Below are 15560 nucleotides of genomic sequence, written 5' to 3'. Positions count from 1 at the left end.
TATCTATTATACTTCTACCATAAGCACAGAAATTGGGCATGAATTTTCTTTCAAAGAATCTTGAGCAGAAAAAGACCAGCATAGCCTCACCTTTGACCAGTCTGGCAACAGTGACAAAGCTTGAAGGCTTGTTTGGTGTCCATTTGACGTGTTTAATGAATCTGGCCTTTTTATTCTCACTAAATTTCTAGGGGGGGAAAAGCACCACAAAAAAAAAACAAAACACAGGTGAGAGAGGCCATTTCAGGCCCTGAAAATTCACTCAGGTAATGGCGGATGAAACTCCTCTTAATTAAACCCCACAAAGTACTACTGATAGTCCTTAACTTAAAACTGTTTAATGACCAAATTTACAACAGCACCGAAAAAAAGTGAGGCTGAGAAACATTAAGGCTGTTGAATATCCTGCGATATTAAAATGGCATTGATTCAACAAAAGATTCTTTTTTTTTTTGTCTCTTTACTGGACATACCAAAGAGATTTTTTCCAGAAATCAATTTCATTCATTGGAGAAAGGAGATAAGTCAGCTTGCTGATTTGAGAAAAGGTTCTGTGGGCACCTTATATTTCCCAAATCTGTGGGCTTGAAGCACCTCCCAACCTCTAATCAATTCACACAATGTGTTAAGCTCACAAGGGTCAACCACTGGGTTTCGATAACAACTTGATCCAAATTCAAATAAACACTGGCTTATAGCACAGGGGTGAAGAACGATGGCCCTTTTATGACTTGTGGACTTCAACTCCCAGAATTCCTGAGCCAGCCATGCTGGCTCAGGAATTCTGGGTGTTGAAGTCCACAAGTCATAAAATGAGCCACAGTTCTCCACCTCTGGCTAACGTGATGTGTGAGGGTTCGGTCTTTGGAAGGACTTTCATTTGGTCAAATCTGGCTCACCATCTTCATCAAGCCTGGATTCTCCATGGTGTGCCACACATGTAAGACCTCCTCCTGCTCTTCATCAGATGGGGATATATCAAAAGCACTATAATCATAGTAACAACGTGAAAACGTATCTCTGCGGGGAGAAAGTCACAATTAGATAGAGCCAGGGTGTGTGTGTGTGTGTGGAAAAACACCTTCTTCCATCTCATCACCATTCACAGATATCTTACTCACGTGAACTTCTGGAAACTCTCATCTCCAGGTTGAAGGATCAACAACTCTCCATTACTCAGCCCACAAACCGAATTGCCCAGAGAGGGGAGCGTCCCCATGCACAGCACAGAGACTCCTTTGGTGTGCCACAGTATTCTCCTACACGTCAAGCTAAGCAAGAAGGAAAAGACAACTAGCTAAAGAGTGTTGTGGAAACTCAACTGATGAGTGAAGGTTAGGCTCAAAAGACTTAACAAATGACAAGAACCATCGACTACGCGGTGGTGGTGGTGGGTTTTTTTGCCTCCAAAAGAGGCACCAGGTCTTATTTTGGGAGGGGTTAAACAGACTCCCAAGAAGTGAACTGCATATAAATCCAGGAGAGAAAAGGATGGACAGTCACCCCCATGGTGCTTTGCCCAATCTTACCTAACTGCCTTGACGTTCTGTGTGCTGTCGCTTATATCCCAAAGGCTGATCCCATTGCAAGCCACAAGGATTGTATGAGAAGAATGGAAAGCGAGAGCACTGATGCACTGGGGCCCGACCTGGAAGTTGATTTTTAAAAAAAAAACAGACATCAACTTAATCCGTTCGCAGCTCCTTGCCCAAGTTTCCAAAAGGTGCGCCTGGTGCGCCAGTTGCGACCCTATCTGGACCGGGATGCCCTGCGTACACTCACTCATGCGCTCGTGACCTCTCGTATAGACTACTGCAATGCTCTGTACATGGGGCTGCCCTTGAGGACCACTCGGAGGCTTCAACTGGTGCAGAATGCGGCCGCGCGAGTTGTGATGGGGGTCTCCCGATACTCCCATGTAACACCTCTACTCCGCGAGCTGCATTGGCTCCCAGTTGCCCTCCGGGTGAGATTCAAGGTGCTGGTGATGACCTATAAAGCCCTAAATGGCATGGGTCTGGATTACTTACGGGAGCACCCGCTGCCGGCGTCAACTTCCCTTCGTCCTGTGCGCTCCCACAGAGAGGGCCTCCTCAGGGTGCCGCCGGTCAGAGAGTGCCGGCTGGCGGCCCCCAGGGGGAGAGCATTCTCTGTGGGCGCGCCAGCCCTTTGGAACCAATTAGCGGTTGAGCTCCGGATGGCTCCTGACCTTCGCTCTTTCCGCCGTGATCTGAAAACTTACCTATTTGAACAAGCCGGCCTGGTCTAATGGGTTTGGGGTATTTTATTTAGTAATTTTTAATTATTTATTGTAATGGGCTAGTTCTATTTAATCTTATTTTTAACTTTTGTGTATTGTATTTTTATTGCCCTGTACACCGCCCTGAGTCCTTCGGGAGAAGGGCGGTATAGAAATTAAATAAAATAAATAAATAAAATAAATAAAAGGTGCTATTCTCCAAATACATTTGAGGACACAGGTGCCCTACCTTTGCCATCCCCAAAAGCTCCCCTCTGTGCCAGACAATCAGGTCACCGTGTTCCCCACCAGAAGCAGCCAAGTTCCCATCAGGTGACCAAGCCACAGCTGTGACAACACCCTGGTGAGGAGGCAGGTGTTCAGAATCACCTGTTGTGGAGAAGGGAAAGGAAGATACAAGTAAGCCCTCGACTTAACGAACATAACCGAGCCTTCAAATGGTGTTGCTAAGCGTGGCAGCGGTTTTGCCCTATTTTGCAACTTCCTTTTTGCCACTGTTGTTAAGTGAATCGCTGCAGTTGTTAAGCTGAGGAGAACTGATCATCGGGTGATGCTTCACACCTTCATCCTACATCTGCCTCTATTTTTTTGTTCTTGTTCAATCCACAAATTTCGAAAGGGTCCGAGGCTTTTACGGGACCCATCTACTTACCATCGTTCTTAGGAACTGCCCATATGCGGGCTGTCTGGTCTTTGGAGATGGTCAGGAAAGACGATGAGGTAGCAGCAGCTGCACAGACAGATGCAGAGTGTCCAAACAGGACTTGAGGTTGTTCAATCTGCAAATAACCAGAAAGGAGTTAATGAAAACCACGGGATGAGAGGCATGTGTGGAGTCTGTATTTCCATACTGTATCTGTCCTCTTGCACATTCACGCTCATGCGAGGGGGGAAAATGGGGAGGAATAAATGTTTATGTATGTATTGTATTTAAAATATTTACATGGTTACAAGTAACTTAACTTTGGGTGGCTGACAACAACAATACAAATCCCAAACCAGTAAAACCATTTCAACCAATATTTTCTAATGCATCAATGTTACAGCTCTCAAGATGTAACCTAATTTTATTTCAAGGCCTGGAAGAATTGATCCCTATTATTTGTACTGTGCGATCAAGAATTCAAAGGGACCGAAATTGACAAAAAAGTTAGTTGCAGTGAAAATACGATTTGTTTATTAAATGTGTATGGCTGCCCATCTCGTGACAATAATCCTGGCCAACATACAAAGTTAAAAACAATAGTTTACATAATACAAATCATAACGTCCAACATCACAAAAACACAATTCCAATTTACAAGAAAACATTAAACAGATGGCACTTGCTTAACCTGGCCCAAATGCAATGTTTTGAAGTGCAATGTTTTCAACCTTGGCAGCTTGGAAGAAATGTGGACTTCAACTCCCAAAATTCCTCGGCCAGCTCACGTTGATACTTATTTATTATTTTTACTTTGAGGAAGGAAAATTCCATTTAGCATCTTCTGGACCGGTGTTTCTCAACCATAGCAACTTTGTGGACTTCCAGCTCCCTAAATTCACCAGCCAGCATGTTGACTGGGGGATTCTGGGAGTTGAAGTCCACACATCTTCAAGCTGCCAAGGTTGAGAAAGATTGATGTAATGTCTTGTGGGTTGGGGTCATCTGGATCTCTGGGAGATGTCGTTTCACAGAGCAGTTGCTGCTACAGAAAAGGCACAATTCCTGGGCACCACAAGATGACATTCCCTAATGGAAGCATACCTGTAACAGGGTACCTTAACTACAGAGACTCATCTAGCTAGATTACTGCTGCATGCTCTGCATGGGGCTGTCTTTGAAGACTACAGTACTCAGAAGCTTCAAGAAGTCCAAAGTGCAGTATTTAGCAGAGATAGAAGGCTGAGCCATCTTGTACTAGACTACAACTACAACATTTGCTACCAGTTTGTTTCTCCATAAAGTCCTACATGGCTCGAGTTCCTCATACCTGTAAGAACATCCGTCTTCTCCTCAGATTTGCTCCTCACCCCACAAATTCTTACAGCAAGCAATTACTAAAGGTTCCCCCACCCTATGTGAAGTCAAGGAAGGGTGAGCTGAGAGCTCCGATGACCTAACTAACTTTTCTGGTGCTGCCAAATATAATGGAAGCCCATGCTTCCGTGGCCTCTTGCAAATTACAACCAGGTTTTTCCACTGAGTGTTTGGGCTTTTATGATGTGTGGGTAGCTTTTAGTTATTTACGCTTTGCTCCTGATTTTAGTCTACACATCCCCTTGTTTTTGTAAAATGCTTCAAAGGCCACAGGAATGGGCAATGGAGAAAGCTGTGCAATAAGTAAGTAATAACAAGCTTGTTTTATTGGGAATTCTTAAAAAAAAAGAAAGAAAGAAATTTTCTCCTCCTTTCTTACCGTCAAGGGCCTCCAAATTTTCACAGTGCCATCAGCACCAGCTGCAGCCAACATAAAGTCTTTTTGCCCTGCGGAGGATAAAAACGAAAGGTTTTCATACCAGCTCTACAGTGGGTAACCAGTGGGAAAGGCCCATCCGAATATTATGAATTGCTCTAAATACAATGAAGTGTCCTTTAACGCCTCAACTTCACTGCAAGTTTATTTTTATTTATTTCTATTCTGCCTTTATTATTTTTACAAATAACTCCTAATCCTAAGGCAGGACTAGAACTCACAAGTCTCCTGTTTCGGGCCTGGTGCATTAACCACTAGGTCAAGCCACTAGATCAAAATGTAATGTGTCTGTGTGTCTGTCTCTGGGCTTAAGAGAAGATGGCCTGTCCAAATTAAAGTACATTTTAATGTATATTTTCACAAAGGGGAAGCATCATCTGCATCAAAATTAAACCCCCGATATAAAGATATACATAAGGGACACGGTGGCTCAGTGGGTTAGGACGCTGAGCTTGTTGATCAGTTTGGTGGGTCGAATCCCGAGTGCCACGTAGCAGAGTGAGCGCCTGTTACTCGTCCCAGCTTCTGCCAACCTAGCAGTTCGAAAGCACATAAAAATGCAAGTAGAAAAATAGGCACCACTACGGTGGGAAGGTAACAGCATTCCGTGCGCCTTTGGCGTCTAGTCATGCCGGCCACATGACCACGGAGACATCCTCGGACAAGCTCTGGCTCTTCGGCTTTGAAATGGAGATGAGCACTGGCCCCTAGAGTCGGAAACGACTAGCATGCATGTGCAGGGGAACCTTTACCTTTACCTTTATAAAGATATACACAACCAAAGATTCCTTTGCATTACAGGGTAAACAGTGGAGACAGGAATTTCACATTCCCCACTTGCAGATTTCCAAAAACAGTGTCACATTTTTGCAACACAAAATTTGCCAAGAAATCTCTTACATGGATCCCTGAAGCCAGTGCAGCCGTTGGTCTGACTCGGGTGAGCCAGAAACCGAGTTTCTTCCACTCCCTGGAGATTCCATGTTATCAGCAGCCCATCCCTGCCCATGGAGATGACATGGTCTTTCTGTACAAGGATCAAGAAAGGGAAGAGTTTAGAGGAATGAAACGAGAAGCATGGTCAGGTATAGTTACAGTCACGATATGTGTAGCAACTGCTCTATGGGAATGGCTGGGAACATCCAAAAAGTCCTGAAGCTGGCTTCAACAGAGATTTTTCCAAAAGAGCTGTGTCTATGGTGATTTCTAGCCATCCAAGTCATGGTTGTCCTAATGGTGTTTTTTTTCAGGAAGCCACTGGATTTCCATGTTTCTCTTTGAAGACGTTTCGCTTCTCATCCAAGAAGCTTCTTCAGCTCCGACCGGATGGTGGAGAATGGAAGGATTTATATTCCTTGCAGGCAGCTGGTCATTTGTACTCTTTTAGAGTCGTGGAGGCCATTTGGAGATTTACCTGTATCCTCAGGGTCGTGACTTGGATGATTTGAGAATCTCTATGGACATTTAGCTATGCACTTTGGGATGAACACCCTTTGAATGGTGCGGGAGTATGAGTGGATTTCCAGAAAACATTGCAGACTACAGGAACCATTTGGGCTTCGGTTTGAGAGGCAGTCAATGTTCTGTTCCAGCCTACGACCGGCCCTGTTGGAATGCCAGGGACAACCCCTTTTTATATTCAATAGGCTGGAACTAATCCAACCAAATTTATTTGCAAAAGCTAAACGAAAAAGTTCAAACAAAAGTTAAACAAATACAGACCAAGACTTTATCAGAAGCTCTTCAAACGGTTGCCTTCAGCAACCAGCACCTCCCACACATTCCCCTTTTAAACAGCAGTCTCAAGGCGTGGCTTCTCATTGCCTTCTCCCGAGTTGCCTCATTGCTTTCCTCTGCTCAGTTCTGCTAGATTGCCTCCTGCTCCTAGTGTCCCTGAACAGAGCCAGCTGTGGATCATCTTCTTCCAATCCTTCATGCTCACACAGCTGGGTCTGAGGAGGAACAAGACAAGAGGGGCCTGGCTGATAGTTCTGTGGTGCATCAGAACCTTCCTCTGACACCAAAGGCTCTCCAAACCCCTCCTCCTCCTCCTCTTCAGAATTGTCCCGACTCAGCTGCCGAATCCACAGGCTGACGCTGAATCACAACAGTCAACACAGACTCATCTCCAACAGCCTGTGCCTGTCCTCAACACTACAGAGACACAGGGCAAAAAACACCCTGCATACAAGAAGGCCCTGAGCCCATTTGCACTACTCAGGTGACCCTGAGGGCACAGGTAAACCTCCAAATGGCCTCGACGACTCTCTAAAAGAATTTCCGATTCTACAGTCTTTGAGCTTCTTTACAGAGTTCCCAGTGGATTCCTTTCTGAATTCAAGCTCCCTCACTTTGTTTTGCAAATTGCCCAAATGCATTGGCCTGCATGAGAAGCGGGGGCGGAAGGAAAGACATATTTAGGAAAGAATCATCCTTTGAAAATATTCCACCTTTGGCTTACCTCAGTTGTAATACCGCAGACTGGGCTTTGGTGCCCCAGGAATTTCTGGATACACTCGCTATTTGTAGAATCCCAGAGACAAACGGTACCATCATTGGAGCCGGATAGCTGTTGCCAAAGGGACGAGGGTTATAAATGGAGGAGTTATAAATGCAGAGAGAAGAAAAACTTTAGCACTATAAAGGTAAAGGCAAAGGTTGCTCCTGTTCAGTCGTGTCTGACTCTAGGGGGCGGTTCTTATCTCAGTTTTCTAGCCAAGGGAGCCAGCCTCGTCCAAAGACATTTCTATGGTCATGTGGCCGGCATGACTATATGCTGAGGGGCAAGGAATGCTGTTACCTTCCCACTGAAGTGGTACCTATTTATCTACTCGCATTCGCACGCTTTTGAACTGCTCGGCTGGCAGGAGCTGAGGCAAGTAACGGGAGCTCACCCCATCGTGCGGTACTTAAGTCTCGAACTGCCAACATTGTCTTAACTGACTGAAAAGTGAACAAACTGATGGTTCATGAAACAAATCAATCACGATTTCTCATTTAAGACACAAAGAACCAGGCTTCAATGATCCTACTTTTGACACATTATGAGGAGAGCCAGCTCTGGAGACAGCTGTGTAGCCATTGAGAGTGGCTTGAAGGCACATAATCAATCAATCAATCAATCAATCAAAAGCTATGCTATTGCCCACGTGAGGATTATTCAGCCTTTGTGATCCTTTGAAAGCCTGTAGATGGCTCAAAGGAAATAAAAGCCACAGGCTTTACCTTATCACAAAATGGCTCCCAGAACTGATAGGTAGATAGGGGCTACTGCAAGGAACCCATAATTGGTTGTAAGGACAGGCAGACCGCCACGTGCCCAAATATTTTTCACATGACCATGGGGGCGATGCAGTGGCCATAACTTCGGGTACATTAAGTCCCTTTGTTCAGCACTGGCCTAGTTTTAAACAGTTGCTGAATGAACGGTCGCAAGTCAAGAACTATCTGTAAGTGACTGGAAGGAAAACTTTTCTACTTTTCTCTCTTTAAGCCTGTAGGAGAGTCACTTTTATTTTTACTTAGATGATTGCACCTTGGTCCTTTTTCCTGAAAAAGGAGATACAGTTCTGCTATATAAGCAACTACCCACATCTTCTTGGGCCTGAAAAACTGTCCTAATTTTTTTTAAATTTTTTAAAAAAATTTAATCCCATTTATATCCCGCCCTTCTCCGAAGACTCAGGGCGGCTTACAATCTAAGAAGCACAAATCAATGTGCTTAGCAATAGCCTTCATTCTATGTATATGCCTGCTTATTAGGGCTTACGCACACACACCCCAAGTGGCATTATTACAAAGTCAGCTTATTGCCCCCAGCAATCTGGGTCCTCATTTTACCTACCTCGGAAGGATGGAAGGCTGAGTCAACCTTGAGCCTGGTGGGACTCGAACCTGCACTAATTGCAGGCAGCTGGTGTTACTTAAGGAGGCATTAGCCCACTGCTCCTTTTTTTAGCCTTGCATGTTTCCATTTTCCTCTGTTTGACTTTCAGCTGTCTGTTGGCCTTATGGCCATAATAAAAATTTGATGGGTCTGAATAATGATAACATCTAACACTTACATGCTCCACAATTAATGCAACAACTCGCCTAGGCAAAACCAGCCATCCAGCAGACACCGATGGTAAGAAAGGGCTGCCTCTTTGATTTGACTCAGAGGAAAGTTCCCATCTGTCACACATTTTATTTTATTTTTATTTTTAGATTTATTTCTATTTTTTTTAGAAACAACTCAAGGCTAGGAACATACCTAATACTCCTTCCTCTTCTTGTTTTCCCCACAACAACAACAACAACCCTGTGAGGTGAACGGGACGGAGAGAGAGAGAGAGAGTGATGGGCCCAAATTCACTCGGTCAGCTTTTATGGCTAAAGCGGGACTAGAACTCACAGTCTCCTGGTTTCTAGCCTGGCTCTCTTTCCCTACTGATCTGGACTTGCAAATGTTACTTCAGCGGAATAATAATAATAATAATAATAATAATAATAATAATAATAATAATAATAATAATAATAATAATAATAAGAAGAAGAAGAAGAAGAAGAAGAAGAAGAAGAAGAGGAGGAGGAGGAGGAGGAGGAGGAGGAGGAGGAGGAGGAGGAGGAGGAGGAGGAAGAAGAAGAAGAAGAAGAAGAAGAAGAAGAAGAAGAAGAAGAAGAAGAAGAAGAAGAAGAAGAAGAAGAAGAAGAAGAAGAAGAAGAAGAAGAAGAAGAAGAAGGAGGAGGAGGAGGAGGAGGAGGAGGAAGGGACCTTGGAGGTCATCTAGCCCAACCCCCTGCTCAAGCAGGAAACCCTATACCATTCCAGGCAAATGGCTGGCCAGTCTCTTCTTGAAATACTTCCAGTGTTTCAGGATTCACAGCTTCTGGAGGCAGGTTGTTCCACTGGTTAGTTGTTCTAACTGTCAGGAAGTTTCTCCTTAGTTCTAGGTTGCTTCTCTCCTTGACTAGTTTCCATCCGTTGCATCCCTTTGACAATGACAGCAACTAACCCATCCCCATCTCTGCCTTGGGGACTCACCTCCCCCCCCCACCAGGAGCCCAGAAGTGCATGCTCTGGGCATTTCTCCAAACTCACCAACATGGTGCCAATCCAAGCGCAGCTGGAAATCCAGTCCTGGTGACAGAAAAGCAGGGAGCGCAAGAGAGAAGGAGTCTTCTGAAGAGGGTCCCTTACATCCCATAGAAACAAGGCCTGAGGTTGGGAGGAGAAGCATTCAGTGCAAAGGAAAGAGCTGCAGCAGTTTTTGCCCTATCCTTTCCTTCTTTCTACTTTCTTAGGCGCCCGTTTTTCATAGGTTCAGAAAGATTCATAGGTACGCTACAAAGGATGGCGGGCAGGTGACCAGGTGAGCAAAACCACTCCAGCAGACATTTGTTAGGAGACAGAGCCTCACCACCCCAATGCACAACTGATGAATGCGCCAATATTCTTGTTCTGGAGTATCGGGGGGGGGGGCAGATTGGGTGTGACAGGGAAGCTGTACCCCAGAAGCTCATCCCATTTCCTTTGGGAGATGATAAATTTCTTCTGCTCTGGGGTGACGGCCATCCGACAGCCTTACCCGGTCTTTGCTTCCAGTAGCAAGATAGTTGCCGTCAAGGCTGAAGGCGCAACAGGTCACCCCAGAAGTGTGACCACGGAGGATGGAGAGTGGCGAGATGCCGGCGTCCAAAGCAGGGCCTGGTCTCAGGGTCTCTGAAAGCCACAGCCCAACGGTGAAATCCTCTGGAAAAAGATGTCATGGTTCCGATGAATGAGACAAATCAAACAAATTGCAGGCATATTATTGATCTAAAAAGTCTTAGTAATGAAACGAAACATCGGCACTCATGGAGGGATGCCAGAATGTGAAATCTCCTCCACCCAAACCCATGTAACACACACACAATCCCCGCCCTTATCTACACGTCATAAATCACGTTATCCAATTAGTTTCACATATGAGGTCTCTCCTCCCATTCTGTATGTGGCTTCTTATCTTCTCTTCTTATCGTCTCAAAATAGTTGTTAGAAAATTCCCTCCCTCCAAGATTCAAAGTGAAGCAGTTTAAACAAAAGGCTGTCTCTTACATTGTCAGTGCAAAAACATGTCAATGTTTGCAGCATTGACATAAGATATATATGTGTGTGTGTGTGTGTGTGTATCTATATATCTATATCTACCCATCTATCTATATCTATATCTATATATGTATATATGTATGTATGTATATATGTATAGATATGTATATATATATATGTATATATGTGTATGTGTGTATATATGTATATATGTATGTATATATATGTGTGTGTGTGTGTGTATGTAGGTCTTGGCATATTCGGTTCTTTTCCCGTGTAGGATTGAGGGTGTCTTGGCGACGTTTCAGTGAGGTCCCACTCATCATCTTCAGGCTGGTGTCTTCGGTTTCGTGCTTGTGCGAGCGAAACTAAAGACACCAGCCTGAAGATGATGAGTGGGACCTCGTCAAAACGTCGCCAAGACACCCTCAATCCTATATGGGAAAAGACCCGAATACGCCAAGACCTACATACCTATACCCGTGAAAATCTATGAATATGAATATGAATATGAATATATGAAAGTAAAAGTGAAGAGAAATCAAAAGGTTTGAGACTTAACGAGGTTAAAGCAATATATGTCTTTTGGTAGTTTCACAAAACATGGCCACCTGAATTCCTTCAACATCGCCTTGCTCTAGTCTAGCCCAACAACCATCTGGATATTGATATTGATTTTAAACCAGATAGATAGATAGATAGATAGATAGATAGATAGATAGATAGATGGATGGATGGATGGATGGATGGATGGATGGATGGATGGATGGATGGATGGATGGATGGATGGATGGATGGATGGATGGATGGACGGACCGACAAACAGACAGACAGACAGACAGACAGACAGACAGACAGACAGACAGACAGACAGATAGATAGATAGATAGATAGATAGATAGATAGATAGATAGATAGATAAACCTTTATTGTCATTTTTTACTATGGGCACAATGGCAAACATTAAAAATGAAATTTAGTTGCTTGCTCTCAAAGTGTACACATACATAACACACATTTAAACATACTATATACAACATATGTACAGACCTACACACTTACATATACATAACATATAAATATTAATCACTGTCCATCTTGAATACGTAACGGAAGGAGGAAGCTTTATAGAGTTCACAAGGTCAATCCTGTATGGAACAAAACTGTGACTAAATCTGGATGTTCTGCTTTGGATACCACGAAGCCTTAAATATAAATATGGGGTTAAATATAAACTCTCTACATGGGGCTGCCCTTGAGGACCACTCGGAGGCTTCAGCTGGTGCAGAATGCAGCCACGCGGGTTGTGATGGGGGTTTCCCAATACTCCCATGTAACACCTCTACTCCGCGAGCTGCATTGGCTTCCGGTTGCCCTCCGGGTGAGATTCAAGGTGCTGGTGATGACCTATAAAGCCCTAAATGGCTTGGGTCCGGGATATCTGAGGGAACACCTGCTGCCGGCATCAAGCTCCCTTCGTCCTGTGCGCTCCCACAGGGAGGGTCTCCTCAGGGTGCTGCCGGTAAAAGATTGCCAGCGGACAATACCCAGGGGGAGGGCCTTCTCTGGGGGTGCGCCTGCCCCTTTGGAACCAGCTGCCCGTAGGGCTTAGGACTGCCCCTGACCTTCGTTCATTCTGCCGGGACCTGAAAACCTGGCTCTTTGAGCTTTCTGGCCTGGACTGAGTGTATTAACTGGGGTTTTAATTGTATTTTAATCGTAATTGGGGTTTTTAGTTCAAGATTAGTGTAATCATTTTAATTGTTTTTAGTTTTTGTAACTTGTTGTATTGTTTTTTAAAAACCTTGTGAACCGCCCTGAGTCCTACGGGAGAAGGGCGGTATATAAGTCTAATAAAATAAATAAAATAAATAACTTCTCCTCCTTTCTCCCCAAGTGGTATTGTCCTTGCAAGCACTGCCTCTTTATTGCAAATCTGGGTTGCAAAAACTCAACAAGTAAAGGGGGAGGTAATTAAGCATTCTGAACACACCCAGAGACGTCTTTTGCAAACATTTCATTCCAGATTCCGTAATTCATTTCTGCTCCTGAAAAGAGCCTCGCTAGAATTAAGACGATCAAGCAAACCAACTGACTGCCAGGAACATCAAAGCTGGGATCTTAAAAGAGTAATCCAGGTGCCATCAAAGCCAAAAAATAAACCCACCCGTAAACAACACACCCTCCACATAATTTTAGCCATACCCTTCTCCAGTAAAACCTCTAGAAAGCAGGGTTTATGTTACCTATAGAGCCAGGTTCGTTCTTTCACCTGTTATCACAAATACGCAAGTAAATGGGAAAATATCTGTATTCACCAAAAGAAGACGAGGGAAAATCTCTTTCAAGTCATGTTCGGCTCCGAAGTGACTTCCTAGAGCAGGGGTAGGCAACCTCGGCTCTTTTATGACTCATGGACTTCAACTCCCAGAGTTCCTGAGTCAGCTGACTCAGGAATTCTGGGAGTTGAAGTCCATGAGTCATAAAAGAGCCAAGGTTGCCTACCCCTGTCCTAGAGTTTCCCTGGGAACCAAGTGGAGGCGGAGAGATCCGCTATGCTCTCAAAGCTTGGCTGTTTTCTTGCATTTCTTGCTTCATTACCCAAAGTAGGTTAGCATCATCAATGCTAGACTGAGGGAAGTGATTTGCCATCCGTGGCATAGATTTTGGCTTCTCAGACTGGGCTGAAAACCTGGGATTCGACCCCAAATTTCTGTCGCTTAAGCAAGAGCGTTGCTAAGTGTGTTTTGCCCCATTTTACGACCATTCTTGCCACAGTTGTTAAGTGAATCGCTGCAGTTGTTAAGCTGGTAACAGGGTGGTTTAAGGGAATCTGGTTTCCCCATTGGATCTGTTTGTCAAAAGGTGACTACATGATCCCAGGACACTGTCATAAATGTGAGTCAGTTGTGCCAAACGTCTGAATTTTGATCCCGTGACCACGGGGATGCTGCAATGGCTGTAAATGTGCAAAATGGCCATAAATCACTTTTTTTTTCACTTCCGTTGTTAATTTTGAATATTCATTAAAGGAACGGTTATAAGTTGAGAACTACTTGTGGCCTAACATCCAGGTTCTAACCAAGCCGGACCATACTTAAGTTATTGTTGTGACTCAGGGCCAGCCTGTGGGCCCGGCAGCCGGCTCGGATGTATCGGATGACTCAGATGAGGGGGAGGAGGAGGGTGTGGAAGACGAACCGGCTGATGATGGCTTGCAGGCTTGGCAGAGCTCCCAGCCGGGGCCCTCTTCTCAGCTGCGTGAGCCCGATAGTGCGGAGGATGATGACCCACAGCTGGCCCTGTTCAAGGACGCCCGACGCAGGAGGCAGTCGAGCAGGAACAAACAAAGAAAGGCTGTGGGACTCCTCGGGAGGAGGCACAGGGAGACCACGCCCTGAACTCTAAATAAAAGGAGTGTTTGGGGAGGGGCTGGTTGCTGAAAGCAACCCTTCCGCTTGAGGATTCAAGTTCTTGTGTTTCTTGTTCTGTTGTTTTGCTTGTGAATTAAACTTGGCAGACGCTTTGCAGCCTCAGACGCTCTCCAGTCTCTACTACTTGAACAGGGGTTTGCCTTATTACAAGGCCGGTAGTTGGCTGGTTCAGAACAGTTATCAAGCCTAGACAATATTAGGCAGATATTGCTACCTGCAATAGCAATGGCATTTAGGCTTATATACCGCTTCACGGTGCTTTACAACCCTCTCTAAGTGGTTTATAGAGTCGGCACGTTGCCGCCCCCAACAACCTGGGTCCTCATTTTATCAACCTCGGAAGGATGGAAGGCTGAGTCAGCCTTGAGCCAGGTCAGAATCGAACTGCCGAACTGCTGGCAGCCGGCAGTCAGCAGAGGTAGCTTGCAACGCAGCATTCTAACCACGGGGCCACCATGATTCAATCTCACTGAATCCTCCCAGGAGAGCCTTGTTTTCTTTGCTCAATTGTTTCTGGTTCTTGAGATCTTCAAAGAAGCCTGACTGGGCAAAGCAATCCCCCCTCCCCTCCTCCCCCCCCCCGCGGGACTCACCTGAGGCAGAAGCCACCAGTTTTTCAGACACCGCCAGGCCCATCACAGCTTTCTCATGAGCCTTGAACTGGCGGCAGCAGTCAGAGCTACTCTCAAAAGTCTTCCAGACACAAAGGGACCCATTGCCGAGGCCCACCACCAAAAATACATGGTGTAACCAGGCCAGGCTACAAACAGCCACCTCGCTTCCTTGTAAATGAATCCGGCTCGTCTGAAAGCCTACAAGAAGAAGGGAATACGCATGGATGAAAAAGATACCTAAGGTTTCACACTCTAATAATGCTTTTCAGACTCGAGGCCAATTTAGACTCAATCTGCCACATGGAGATTGCAGACTATGCAGTCTTTCCTAATTTATTTATTTTTTCCCCCTTTATAAAAGTACACACACGACTGATTAGAGATCTGGTACTTTTAACAGGCGAGCGAATCATAAAGACACTCAGTAAACACCATCACAGCATGGAGAGATAACACACAGCTCACAACAGCTAGCAGGCAGGCGAAAGAAAGAAAGAAAGAAAGAAAGAAAGAAAGAAAGAAAGAAAGAAAGAAAGAAAGAAAGAAAGAAAGAAAGAAAGAAAGAAAGAAAGAAAGAAAGAAAGAAAGAAAGAAAGAAAGAAAGAAGGAAAGGAAGAAAGAAAGAAAGAAAGAAAGAAAGAAAGAAAGAAAGAAAGAAAGAAAGAAAGAAAGAAAGAGAGGAGGGAGGGAGGAAAGTTCTGCCATAGTTCCTCATAATAAATAAAGGAA

General features: G+C 44.7%; 1 protein-coding gene across 4 annotated transcripts in view; it reads right to left on the bottom strand.

Annotated features, from left to right (window-relative positions):
• LOC308676193 (telomerase protein component 1-like) overlaps window positions 1–15560 on the bottom strand; it is an 83518-nt gene that overhangs the window by 2459 nt on the left and 65499 nt on the right. For all 4 annotated transcript variants that reach the window (XM_081341960.1, XM_081341963.1, XM_081341962.1 and 1 more), the window contains 12 exons: window positions 14811–15029; window positions 10284–10447; window positions 9797–9913; window positions 7178–7285; window positions 5617–5743; window positions 4660–4727; window positions 2913–3039; window positions 2490–2629; window positions 1530–1648; window positions 1122–1271; window positions 900–1020; window positions 91–187 (listed from right to left, as the gene is read on the bottom strand). In XM_081341960.1, coding sequence (XP_081198086.1) covers window positions 91–187; window positions 900–1020; window positions 1122–1271; window positions 1530–1648; window positions 2490–2629; window positions 2913–3039; window positions 4660–4727; window positions 5617–5743; window positions 7178–7285; window positions 9797–9913; window positions 10284–10447; window positions 14811–15029 — 1557 coding nt within the window. The remainder of the gene's footprint in view (window positions 1–90; window positions 188–899; window positions 1021–1121; window positions 1272–1529; window positions 1649–2489; window positions 2630–2912; window positions 3040–4659; window positions 4728–5616; window positions 5744–7177; window positions 7286–9796; window positions 9914–10283; window positions 10448–14810; window positions 15030–15560) is intronic.

This window comes from Vipera berus (genome assembly GCF_964194415.1).
Source record: "Vipera berus genome assembly, chromosome: W".
In the NCBI taxonomy this organism is placed as follows: Eukaryota; Metazoa; Chordata; class Lepidosauria; order Squamata; family Viperidae; genus Vipera; species Vipera berus.
The sequence above is the reverse complement of the archived record's forward strand: the minus strand, read 5'-3'. Positions and strand labels throughout refer to the sequence as shown.